Source organism: Centruroides vittatus, unplaced genomic scaffold (assembly GCF_030686945.1).
Source record: "Centruroides vittatus isolate TY-2023 unplaced genomic scaffold, ASM3068694v2 contig_344, whole genome shotgun sequence".
Lineage (NCBI taxonomy): Eukaryota > Metazoa > Arthropoda > Arachnida > Scorpiones > Buthidae > Centruroides > Centruroides vittatus.
In genome coordinates, this window is record NW_027122169.1 from 528,763 (window position 1) to 541,086 (window position 12,324).

At 32.1% G+C, this 12,324-nt stretch overlaps 1 protein-coding gene across 1 annotated transcript in view; it reads left to right on the plus strand.

Annotated features, from left to right (window-relative positions):
• The window catches only part of LOC136974143 (serine/threonine-protein phosphatase 6 regulatory ankyrin repeat subunit C-like), a 79,746-nt gene that overhangs the window by 23,870 nt on the left and 43,552 nt on the right, over window positions 1-12,324 (plus strand). Inside the window, exon 3 of the mRNA XM_067268943.1 lies at window positions 6,881-7,081. Within this exon, the coding sequence (XP_067125044.1) occupies window positions 6,881-7,081 (201 nt within the window). The remainder of the gene's footprint in view (window positions 1-6,880; window positions 7,082-12,324) is intronic.

The window sequence follows — 12,324 nt, forward strand, 5'->3', positions numbered from 1 at the left end:
GCAAAGCAAAGCCATGATTCCTAAAAAGACATGCCTATTCGCAACGATATGGTGTCCAAAAACAGTATTGGGGGTTGTACTACTCTCAGTTCACACTTGCTGCAGAGGAAAGTCTGTGGGAAAAACTTATTTTTGACTTGATTATAGAGATAACGATTCTTCCAATTACTATGGAAGTCAGGTTTTTACAATTCAAAATTTTTTCATGAAAGGAGTTAGATATATGACTGGCATGACTCTATTGCCAACAGGAAAAGTATGATGTATAGGGGAAGACACTATTGATTTAAGGTGAAGACTATAATTTAAATTAAATAAATTATAATAAAAATCATGAATCCTGATACATTGATACCAAACCAAATGATTGTTTGGTTTGTTAAATTAATTAAAAATATGATTAAAAATTGTAGCCTGGCATTGTGACAGTGTCACAATAAATAATCACTTGTTAGAAATAATTATTTCAATTTTTATTCCAAACTATGAAAGAGTAATATTCATTTAATATATTTAAACAGTGGTGCCAAAAGTTTTTGATTGGCAGGCCAAATTGTGCATAAATCGTAAGTAGGTGGGCCACAAATATTTTTAATACTCTATACATACAAAAAGTAATTCTATTTGTATTGTTTATAAGTAATGTGTCAAATATGTTTGCAGCCAGATTAACATGTGCCCCATAGACCAGACTTAGCTCAGGGACTGTAGTTTTGGGCTTCACTGTACTAGAATTTTGTAAAATCCATTATTTGCAAATAACTCCAAAGATATTATAATATTATACCACAATATATCTTTTCCTGAATATTTCCTACATTATGATATGATATTGCAATAATTTATTTATAATTAGCATTAATGATCTGAAATATTTTTCTTTAGTAATTAGTAAAAAAAAATAATAATTAGGTTCGGATATAGAAATTAGATTAAACAAAAAATATAAAAAATATCTATTAGTTTTTTAATTGTAATAATATAATATATAAATAAAAATCTTAATATTATGCATTTCTTGTCATTTATATCAAATTTGTGATTTTTATTTTTATCTTTTTGCTTAGTATTGATTGAAGAAAATCAATAATTGTTATTGGTAATGATCACTCATTAAAATTAATATTTTTCTTCAGAAAAATGACAATGAATGATATTTGATTTATGTGAAGATTGGTAAACTGCAGTAGTGTGCCGTGACATTTGATGATAGGGAAGCTGTTTCTGTAAGAAGCCGACTTCCAGGGGCAATCAGTTAATTGCGCATCAGTAATGGTCTATGGTCCTTTCGTACATGGGTGGTGGCTATAGAGACAAAGACGACAAGTATCTGACAAAGACTGTTTATTTTAACATAAAATAAACATATACTATGTACAAAATAGTTTGCTTTAGGACAATCAGCCATTCAGACGTCCTGAGCGTCGATGTGGTTCTTCGATGGTTGATTGAAGGTGGCCCTGGGACAGTGACATTGACCAGTCTGTAAGGCACAGGGAGACTTCGTTCGTTGGAGTCGGGGACACAGTCTAACTTGTAAGTCCAAAGTGGCATGGGTTACAGGTTGGCACAATAGACGAGAAATTTTTTATTTATTTTTTTTTTTTGTGTGTTTTGGTTATTCGGAACGTTAACCAAGTGCCAGATGCCCTCGATTGTCGGAGATTATATCAATCTCCGTTCTTTTTTTCATCCATTTTGATTGGTCGTTCTCCCTCAATCACGCTTCCCGAGTGGTTGGTCCCTGGTTACTAAACATAATGAGATTCCTACCTGGAGAGTGAGAAAAGTCAAAATCAAAGATGAATTCGATCTTCCACTGATCATAGGACGACTTCCTTCTGTGATTTATGGTTTCTGCCTCGCAGTTTGATATAAACAATGGGTGTCCGACTACAAACGACTTTTACCTAGGTTTTTTTAAACTAATAAATTTTTCTCTAAATTAACCGTTTTTTTGCGTCTTTCGTGATGGGTCAGACCTGTCCGGTACATGACATTTCCTTAAAAGTTTTAAACAAATACTGGAAATGACAAAAATAAACAATTTATGTATTTTAGTTCTAAAATACAAATAATACATACATAATACAAATTGATATGATACAAACAATGATAGAAAAACTTCTTTTTTTAATTTTTTATAAACTAATTCTATTCGGTGATTTTTTCCACAAAGTCGTTAATTACTTTATCATAAAAGTCGCTGGTCGTCAACTCCATCAACGTATTTAAAAGCTCTTTTTCTATCAAAAGCAAGGCTAGCGATGACAATTTTTCCTCCGATTTAGTGTTCCTGGCCAATGTATGAATTTGCTTCGTGGTCAAAAAACTGCGCTCAACCAACTCACTGGTAGATGGTACCATCAAAATTAATGATATTAAATCATATAATTCTTTTAGTACGTCTTTGTTCGGATCGACATTAATTATAATATGTTTTATGTTTAAGAGTTACTTGTCAATATAGTCCAGACAGGAATATAAATATTGCGATTCACTACAGAATTTAGATAAATCAAAAAGTTTCCCATAAAATTTACTTAATTTAAAGAATTAAAACACACTTGGAAAAATTGTTAATAATTTTAATATTATGAAAAACATCTAAAAGTAATAAAACTTCTAAAGGTTTTATGTCTGAAAATCTGTCAATATAATTATAATTTTCTTTTAATTATACTGTAATTAAATATAACTTTGAAAAAAAACGTACATAAAAATAACATTGAATACTGTTTACTTTTTAAATCTTAAACAATTCACTTAGTCAAATAGCTCCCTACCAGTGGCTAAGGGATAGAATCGTTGGAAGCATTACATGTGTGTAGTTTCCACTAGCTAAACCGGCTGAGGTTGGTGCTCTGTAAAGCTCATGTGCCAATGCCCTCTGGCTGCTTTACACTATTCAGTTATTCTCGCCGTGAAAGCTGTCTCGGAAGCGCTTTCATTCCGCCACTGACATTCAAATATACAATAGCAATCTTATCATTTTTTTCACATATAGTATAGAATTTTTTAATAAGATACATAATGCGGTTATAATAAAATATTAATTTTAATTAATTCAAAGTACATTAAAATATGAAAATTTATATTTTAGAAAATACAAGGGAAGGAGGTCATTGGAAGGTGGATGCGGCGCTTCCACCGCTTCCAATGACGGCACGCCACTGGTAAACTGTAATTTAATGTGAATGAGTTGTTTGTGTTTAAAAATCAATTTGAAAGTATATGCAATTTTTATGGGGGTGTGAATTATCTTCCAATTTTTGCCTCATAATTGCAAGCTCATTAGACAGTTCTTCCTTTGAAATTTTCAAGACCACAGAAAACACATTCTTTAGAAAACATACAAGCATTCTTTATGCACTGTATACGTTCATCTGTCATAGTGATTATTTCCAAAAACCACTGAAGATATATATAAGTGTGCCTTGCCTTTAGTTTTCTCTTGTTTATTTTCTGTGTATCAGTCCAGATTCAGATTGATATTATTACACACATAATTTGAACTACCTTAAAAGCAGATAACTTTTCAATTATTCTCTTTTACAGGGTGGTGTGACCATATTGGCAAACTAGACAGGTATCTAGGATGGCAGAATTTGGGGGCAGCACAATAGACAATTTTTTTAAGAAGCTTAATACTATAAGATGATTGAATATACTGAATGTATTTTTTATTTATTTTAAATACTTGAATTTAAAATCAAAATAGGCTTATTCAAAGATGAGACTCATTACCTTGACATTAATTTACAAAAGTTAATAATTATATATGTATAAGTTTGACAGATAAAAAGCCTTTTAAAAGTACAGTCAAACCTGTTTTTATGCGGGGGATAGGGACCGCATTAAAAAAAACGCATTAAAAAAAATCTCACGAAACTTCACGAATGGCTGTAAATAATAGTTTTCGCAACACAATTAAAAAAATATTTTTTTTATGCAGTCAATAGGGACCGCATAAAAGAAGTCTCACATAGAAAATAACTCAAAACCGTACGAAATAGAATTTATTGACAACAGATGTCAGCACTTGACTGCATCGTCTGGTCTATCGTCTGTTTTACATATTTTTGTCCAGGTGGTGTTTTGTTGACTTTAAAAGTAAATTATTTCATTTTTCGCATATTCATGCAATAATATTACTATAATAAGTGCATTTATGCTATAATAAGTTTATTTAGCTATAATAAGTCAACGTAAGACATGACGAATCGCACGAGACTAGTCGCCAACTATACCGCACAAAAAAAACCGCACAAATTAAAAATTCACATTAGAAAAATCGCACAAATAAAAATCGCACATAAAAAGAGTGCATAAAAACAGGTTTGACTGTATTTGTGATATTATAGAGATTAAAGATATCCAGTTTAAGAAGCTACTATAAATAGAAAGCCATTATGTGCCTGTACATCAAGAAAAAGTCAAATTAAACCTTACATATATACATGTGATATTTATTAGCAAATATTCTCTTTTACCCTTATATAATTACTGTAGTATTATTTATTAGCAATAAATATATAATAATTATTAACTTGATTGTCTTTTTTTTTCAAATGTGTTGATATGGCGATTTTTCAGGGGGCTGCACACTCAGAGAGGGCTGTGGAAGTTCTAGTATATCTCAGACATGCAACATTCTAAAACTTTTGTGGCCCTCTCTATCTAAGCAGCAGATCCGGAAATTGTGGTGGACTTCATGTGGGCCAAACTCCTCTTCACTAAAACCCACATGGAGCATCTCAGATGGTTGGAGATGGTAGAAACTGTTAAAGCTAATTTTACATCATCCTGTATAAATTTTAAGGAGGAAATGATTTTGTCAATGGCCTGGTAGGCACTACTTGACATGACAATATAGTCGTTGGTTGAGTTGTTATGCACAAGACAACATATGTGCGGCTTTAAATTTTTATATTCATACTTTGATTTCTGGTTTGAATTTATATTTCTTTCAAAAAAAGCTCTCATGTTCCTAAACGACATTCCATCTGGTAATCGTTATAGCACCTGATGAAGAATTCGGGAGTTGGAAAATGTTTGTCTTGAGATAGTTGTTAGTGTTTTGTTTTCTTCACACTGGTTATTGTGTCATTATACAAAAATTTGCTAAAATAATCCACTAAAATGCACAAAAGTAAAAGGTGTAAAGAACTTTACTGTACATTTATCAGGTAAATTGATAGTTATATGGTACAGTGAATTAATAAAATCTGGAAGGGTGGAAGGAAGTGCATCTTACATTGGACTCTTTTTATTTTTGAAGTAATGGTTGCCAGGTTTCTTTAATAAAAATGCCAGTTCATTCTGTTTTTATTAATTTTAATGATTTATAAATGTTTGAACAGTTTTCCTTTTTATATTTTTTCCCCTTTAAGAATTTTGATGCTGTTGAGTGAGATTTCACGATTTGCTTGATTGCAGTATGTAGCGACTTTTAGTTGGAATAATTAGCATTTACATGCAGTCAAGTATGATTATATCTGACAGCGATATGTTGCTACATTTGTAGAACTTTGAAGTTTATATGGGTAAGATGATAGATTAGAAATATTCTGTAATAAATCAAGAGACAGCATGTTCTTTACTTATGTGCATTAGTTTTGATTTCATGGTCTGATAATTTTACATACCTTGTAGAATGAGAGAGAGAGATGATGTTAGCACCACAAATTTTGGAAGAAAATAAAATATTTTTCTTTTGTTCTATGAAGATATGAATGAAGAAGCTCATTCCAGATGTCTGTCCTTCAGTTTTACTGAACTTTTAGTTAATTGAAGGTGTGGGGCATAGGTCTGAAATGCTTATTTGTCAATTGACATAATAAAATTTGCATTGATTGTTAAAGGTCTACTAAAGATTAAGTAAAGGTTTAGGTATTTAAGTTTATTAACAGGCAATAAAGGCTTTTAATTTTACATCATTTTACTGCTTGGATTTCACACTATTTTATCTCTTCACTAGATTCAATCATAATAACATTAAAAATTGAATGTAAAAACAAAATTACCACCATTTGAATTTAAAAACTTAAAATAATTTCTAAATCTTGATTCAAAAATTTTTGTTGTTCAAATGGTAGTTATTGTTTCTTAAATTAAATTTTTAATGCCATTAAGATCAAATCTGATGATATATAAGAGCCTCAAAAAAGTTTTGTTAAATAATTAAACTAATTTTGCTTATGTTAAGTGATGTTATTTTGCTCTTTGAAAATTATTACCATTATGTTTTTATTGATGACATTTTACCTTATTTCTTACAATAACAACTGAAAATTTCAAAAACTGAAATGTATATTTTTAATTTTACCTTAGTGAAACAATAATACTAACTGAAAAATATTACAATAATACTAAATTTATTATATTACTATAAAATATATTACTATAAAATTTATGTATTAAAAAAAGATCAGTTTTGGAAACATTAGTTTAAGGAATAAAACAACATAAACTTGCTTTATTGGAGCATTGTTAAAATTGTAAACTTAAATATTTTTCAATTATAGTGGGTCTGTGGGACAAAATATGTTTATAGGTTGAAAACATTTTGGTTTGCAGTTTTAGCAATGTTTCAAGAAAATATTTTTATTGTTTTATTTTTTCGGAAGAGAGTTATGTTTTATTTTATTTTTAAAGAACAAACTTTATTTTTCAATTAAAAGAAGAAATATTCTATTAGAATTTAATTTTAGAAAATTATTATTTCAATTCAATATTAAAAATTACAGTATATTAAATGTTAAATAACCAATACATATTTTTCTTTGTACAGTATATAATTTTAATATTTGTTGAAATTGATGATTTAAAATGAGTGTTTGTTTTTAATTGCAAGTATAGTAAATAATACTTATTTCAGAACAAAATTGATGAAATTCATCGAGCAGTTTCACAAGGAAAATTAAGAGAAATTCAACATCTTATTGATAGAAAAAAACTGGCTTTCTGTCGTGATCAAATGGGTGCTAGTCCTCTACATAAAGCTGTGTTATTTAAGCAGAAAGAAATAATGACATATCTGATAACTCATTATGGAAGCATTATTCATACTCGTGATCATGTATGTAAATTTTTAATAATTTTTTATTATTGGCATAAATTCTGAAAGTTATTAAATTTATAATAAAACATTTTTTTTTGTTGTTATAAATTTAATTTAATTTTTTATAAATAATTTTTTTTTGAAATATGAAAATGTTTTATTTCAAATAGAATTCAAATATTCTGAATATTTGTAAAACAGCCAGATTAACTTTTATATTTTATTAACATGTATTTGCTAAAATTTAAATTGTTTTTCAGAATTTATTTTTTCCATGCTGTAGTTAATTTAAAAAGTTGTTGTGATATATTAATTTGATTTTAAGAAAATATTCTCTATTATCCCAAAAATTACAAAAGTCAAGAACAGTCTATTTGATTTAAATTGGGAAATTTAAATTAAATATCATTTAATTTAGATTTGCAGTTGAGTGTATTGTTATTCCAAATCTTGAAGATGTTACAGGAAATCCTCGTTAGTTCAAAATTCAAGGGACAAAACAATTGTGACTTCAAATCATCAAGTTTTGAATTATCTGAGCAATACATATGCTGTATCGAGGATCAACGAAATGTCCCCGATATATAAAATGGCAAGTGTGTTGAGGATTTTACAAACTTAAACTCACGACAAATTACAATATCTATATATTCTTTATAAACTTAGGATCATTGATACACAAGTCTACAGTTATACGATTACAATTTTCCCGAATCGCAACATGAATTAGATGAATTAAGTCTCATTACAAGTGTATACCCAACAAGTTCGGACAAAATTGATCTATGCGAAAAAAAAAAATATATATATACAATAGGTGCGACGACGCTAAATTACAGAGTACTCATCTGTGGACACCACGAGGTCATAAGCATTCCTCGATGAATTCCTGAAAATCCAACTGTTCTTCTGTCCCATGTGCGATCTGGTCAGCGAAAAAGAAAAGGTGGCTCCACACATGGAGCGTCTCCACTTATATTCCCCGCCATCCGGGTTACAACTACGTCATGTGGTAAGAGCTGACCAAACCTAATTGCACTTACAGGCACCTGGCAAAAAGGTGATATGACAATGCGAAAACAATTAACATGCGCGATGACATCTTGAATTCCGATACGGACAACGAAACTCCTATATATATATATATATAGGAGTGGTACATAATGGTACATACAACTACAATAGTGATAAATCACTACACATATATCTGTACATTATGTCATGTTATAATTTATGTTTATTGTATTTTAGAATTTATTTAATACTGATGTTCAATAGGAATGTATTTATCAAATTAAAATATATATAAAGTATAAGAAATAAATTATTTAAAGCAGTTATATTGTACTTGATGATTATATGGGGTTAAAGTACAACACTAATACCACATTAAAATTACAAATATAATTATAATCTAAATGTAATATATATCAATAACCAGTCTTTAATTATAAGATACTATGTGTATAAAGTAATAGTTTGCAGTCGAATGTTTCTTATTGTTTACAATTATTATTATATTCTAACAGTTTACTTTAAACTGCTTGTTCTCTTATTATTTGACTTTTGAACCACAACTAAAACAAAGATCATAATATAGTAGAATCTTGTTTTAATGGATTGTGGAACAATGGATTTCTTGGAATAATGGATTTTTTCTCCAGGTGTTGCCAAATCAATGTAATTTTACCTCCATTCAGTGGATCTGTTACTTGGAATAACAGATTTTTTTTCTACCCCAAATTTATTGTAAACTTTTTCAAACTCACATTTTTTAATGTTTAGTTAATATTTGGGTGCTTATGGGAAATTTGTAGAGTTTGATGATGCACTTGTTACATTTAGGATATGTACAATTGAAGAATTGTACAAAGAGAGTCAGCCAGTTGATATGATTGGGGAGGAGTCACCTAATGAACACTGTCGCTTGTCCCAATGTAGTGCCAAAATTTAGTGAAGCCATCAAGTATCTTCAAATTGTGAAAACCTTCCTGATGAGTTTCAGCATAAATGTTTCTTTCAGCATAAACTTCAGCATATTCATTTAGACTAAGCTGTACTGTACATGACATTGCTAATATCAAGAGGTGTTGTATTCAAAAGACAGAAAAGCAGCATTGAAAGAAACCAAGATGGAAAAGTTTTTTTAACAAATTGCAAAGTAAAGCAAAGTGCTAATGAGCATATTTAATTTGTCTCTTTTTATACTTACAGTATGTACAGTTTTTGTTAGCTTTGTTGTACACATGTATGGCATAATATAGGCCTAAATGTACATTACAAACATATATGTTTTTATAGGATAAAGAATAGAGATCTAAAGAGACTGAATTATTTCAAGTACTGGTATTTCTTATATATGGGGGTTAAAAAATGGGAAATTTTTTTGAATTACAGATATTTTCCTGGGTGTGTGGGAAATTGTTGTTAGCAATATAATGGATTTTCAAAACAACAGAATTTTTAGTGGCCTGAGCAATCCTTTAAAACAGTGGTTCTTAACCTTGCTGGAGGTACCGAACCCCATCAATTTCATATGAGCATTCACTGAACCCTTTTTAATTGGAAAAATAAAATATAATTTTTCAAATTGAAAACATACGTACATATTTTATTGGTCCACAAAATAAACAAAACTATTATAGAACAAAACATTACGAACAAAGAATAAAACATTAAGAACAAAGAACAATTTAAAATCAGTGTGACTGCTGCTGTTGCCTTTTAGACACCAGTTCGGAAATGCGAGGCTTTACCTTGGAAAGTGCCACTCGCATGTCATTTTCGCAACTAAGTCTGTTCCTTTTCTTCGTTTTAATGTCCAGCATCCTCAAAAAGGATTGCTCGCAAAGATATGTTGTCACAAACGGTATCAAAATCTCCAGAGCTTTCTTCGCAATAGCAGAGTACATTACTATTTGGTGGCACCAAAACGATGAGAGCTTTGTTGTTTTGAAGAATTGCTGTTAAACCTGGCTCTGCTGAATTTCAATGATTTCATCCAGGTATGTATCATTGACATCTGTTTTCTCAACATCAAACGTAAACGGCTGCCTCACCCATGCTGGATATAACTCTCTTGAAGGGAAGTACCCTTCAAGAGACTTTGCAAGCTCGTCTAAGTGCATGGAAATTGCGTGCTTCAGTTCCCCCGATACAGAAATATCTCCGATTCCAGGCACATCATAATTCTTATTTACACATTCGTCTAGCAGGGTAAAGTTTGCAAAGTTACCGTTTTCTATTCGTCGTTTCCACAACGGTAGCTTTTTTTGAAACGCCTTCAGGGCTTCTTCCGCTTTGATGATGTTGACAACAGATGCAGGGCGGTGGTGATTCAGATGATTGAGAGCTGCAAAGATATCAGCCATGTACGCAAGCATGAGAATAAATTCAGAATTTTTGAAGCAATCTGCATGACCATGTTGGTGCTCTTGCAAAAACAGGGCTAATTCCTCACGTAGGGCAAAAACACGATTCAGAACCTGTCCCCGGGATAACCACCGAACGTTTGAATGGTACAGAAGTACCTCGAATTCAGATCCCATTTCTTTACACAACTCCTTGAAGATGCGGTGCGTCAGAGCACTATTTCGCACATAGTTCACGCATTCCACTACAATTTTTAAGACTTCTGCCAGGTTTGGAGGCATGGTTTTTGTTGCCAACGCTTGCCTGTGTAGAATGCAATGTGTAACAACGATGTGTGGTGCATCGGCTTTCACTAGCGCACCAAAACCAGACTTTCTTCCCAGCATGGCTGGAGCTGCGTTCGAACAAACTGCAGAAACCATATCCCACGAAAGATTATTTTCTTTGAAGAAGTCATCCACAAGTTTCTTTACATCGGCATGTTGTAAGAGGCTTACATAATAAAAAATCTTCCTTTATAACGTCGTCTTTCACATAGCGCACAAATACTGCAAGCGGACTTAGACTGGAAACGTCTGTAGTTTCGTCGAGTTGAAGGCTGAATTCTGCCGGGCTTGAAATCAGATCTGCAACTACTTGGGCCAAGATTTCTTTGCTCATGTCATCTATTCTGTCACTGATGGTGTCATTTGAAAGAGGAATTTGAGATAACTTAACTTCAGCCGCTTTTCCCAGCATGATATTCGCCATCTTCAACACGGCTGGTTTTATGAGTTTTTCACCAATATTGTGTGGTTTGCCCTGCTTTGCGATAAGGTAAGTGACTTCGTACGATGCTGTAAGGATCGGTTTATCGATGGGTACAAAGCCGAGGACAGGCAGACTACCCTTTTCATCAAATCTGGCCCTCTTCACCTTGAATTCAGCGAGTGTTGTATTTTTGTGATTTCCATGCAGATTAAAGAAGTGTTCTCTTAGTTTTGCCGGTGCTAGACTAGAATTGCTCAACTTGGCATTGCAAATCATGCAACAAGGACGCTGACTCCCATTACGTTCCGTTATACATGTGAATCCATATTGTACATATTCGTTCGACCACTTTCTTTTTTTGCTCAACATAGTATGAAGGGATTAAAATATTAAAAAAGAAATCACACGACGTACAATCACGACAGTCACAATTCGAATACTGGGCGCACCAAATTTCCTGCAGCATAGAAAGGCCAAGCGATGTCGCGTGATCACCCGCAGCCAATGATAGCCGAGTGGGGCTTGTCATCACGAACATATGAGTCGGGTGTGTGCTTGACCGTCTTGCAGGTCGTTTATACGTGTATTCGATTGGGACCTCTTCACTTCGTTTCAGTTAGAGAGTAAGAGAAGTTAGTTTCCCAATAGAACACACGTTATGTAGCATTAGTTTTCGAAACCAATACGGCTTTCTATGTCACGATGACGTCAGGTGGTTGACCTTCGCCGAACCCCTGAGACTGACTCGCCGAACCCCAGGGGTTCGGTTGAACCCAGGTTAAGAACCACTGCTTTAAAATGAGATTCTTCTGTAGCATGTTTTCATTTGTAGAAAATATTGACAAATATTATCTAACTTTTTTTTTCAAATAATTAAAATTTTGTAAGCTTGCCAACTTTTAGAGGGGGAGTCAATTTATCCTGCGTCAGGATGAACGTAAGGGATGTTTCTATGTGGGTTGTGTTGGAGGAGACGAATGATAACAAGTGTCTTACAAAGTTAAAAGCCATTTATTTTGTTGAATTTATGCTTACATCGATAGTAGACAGTTCCCAAATCTTGGTGTTCATTCAAAGTGGCGAAGTTTTGATTTATCGGTCATAGCTCTAGGGCAGATGAGAAGGGTTTGTTGGATGGA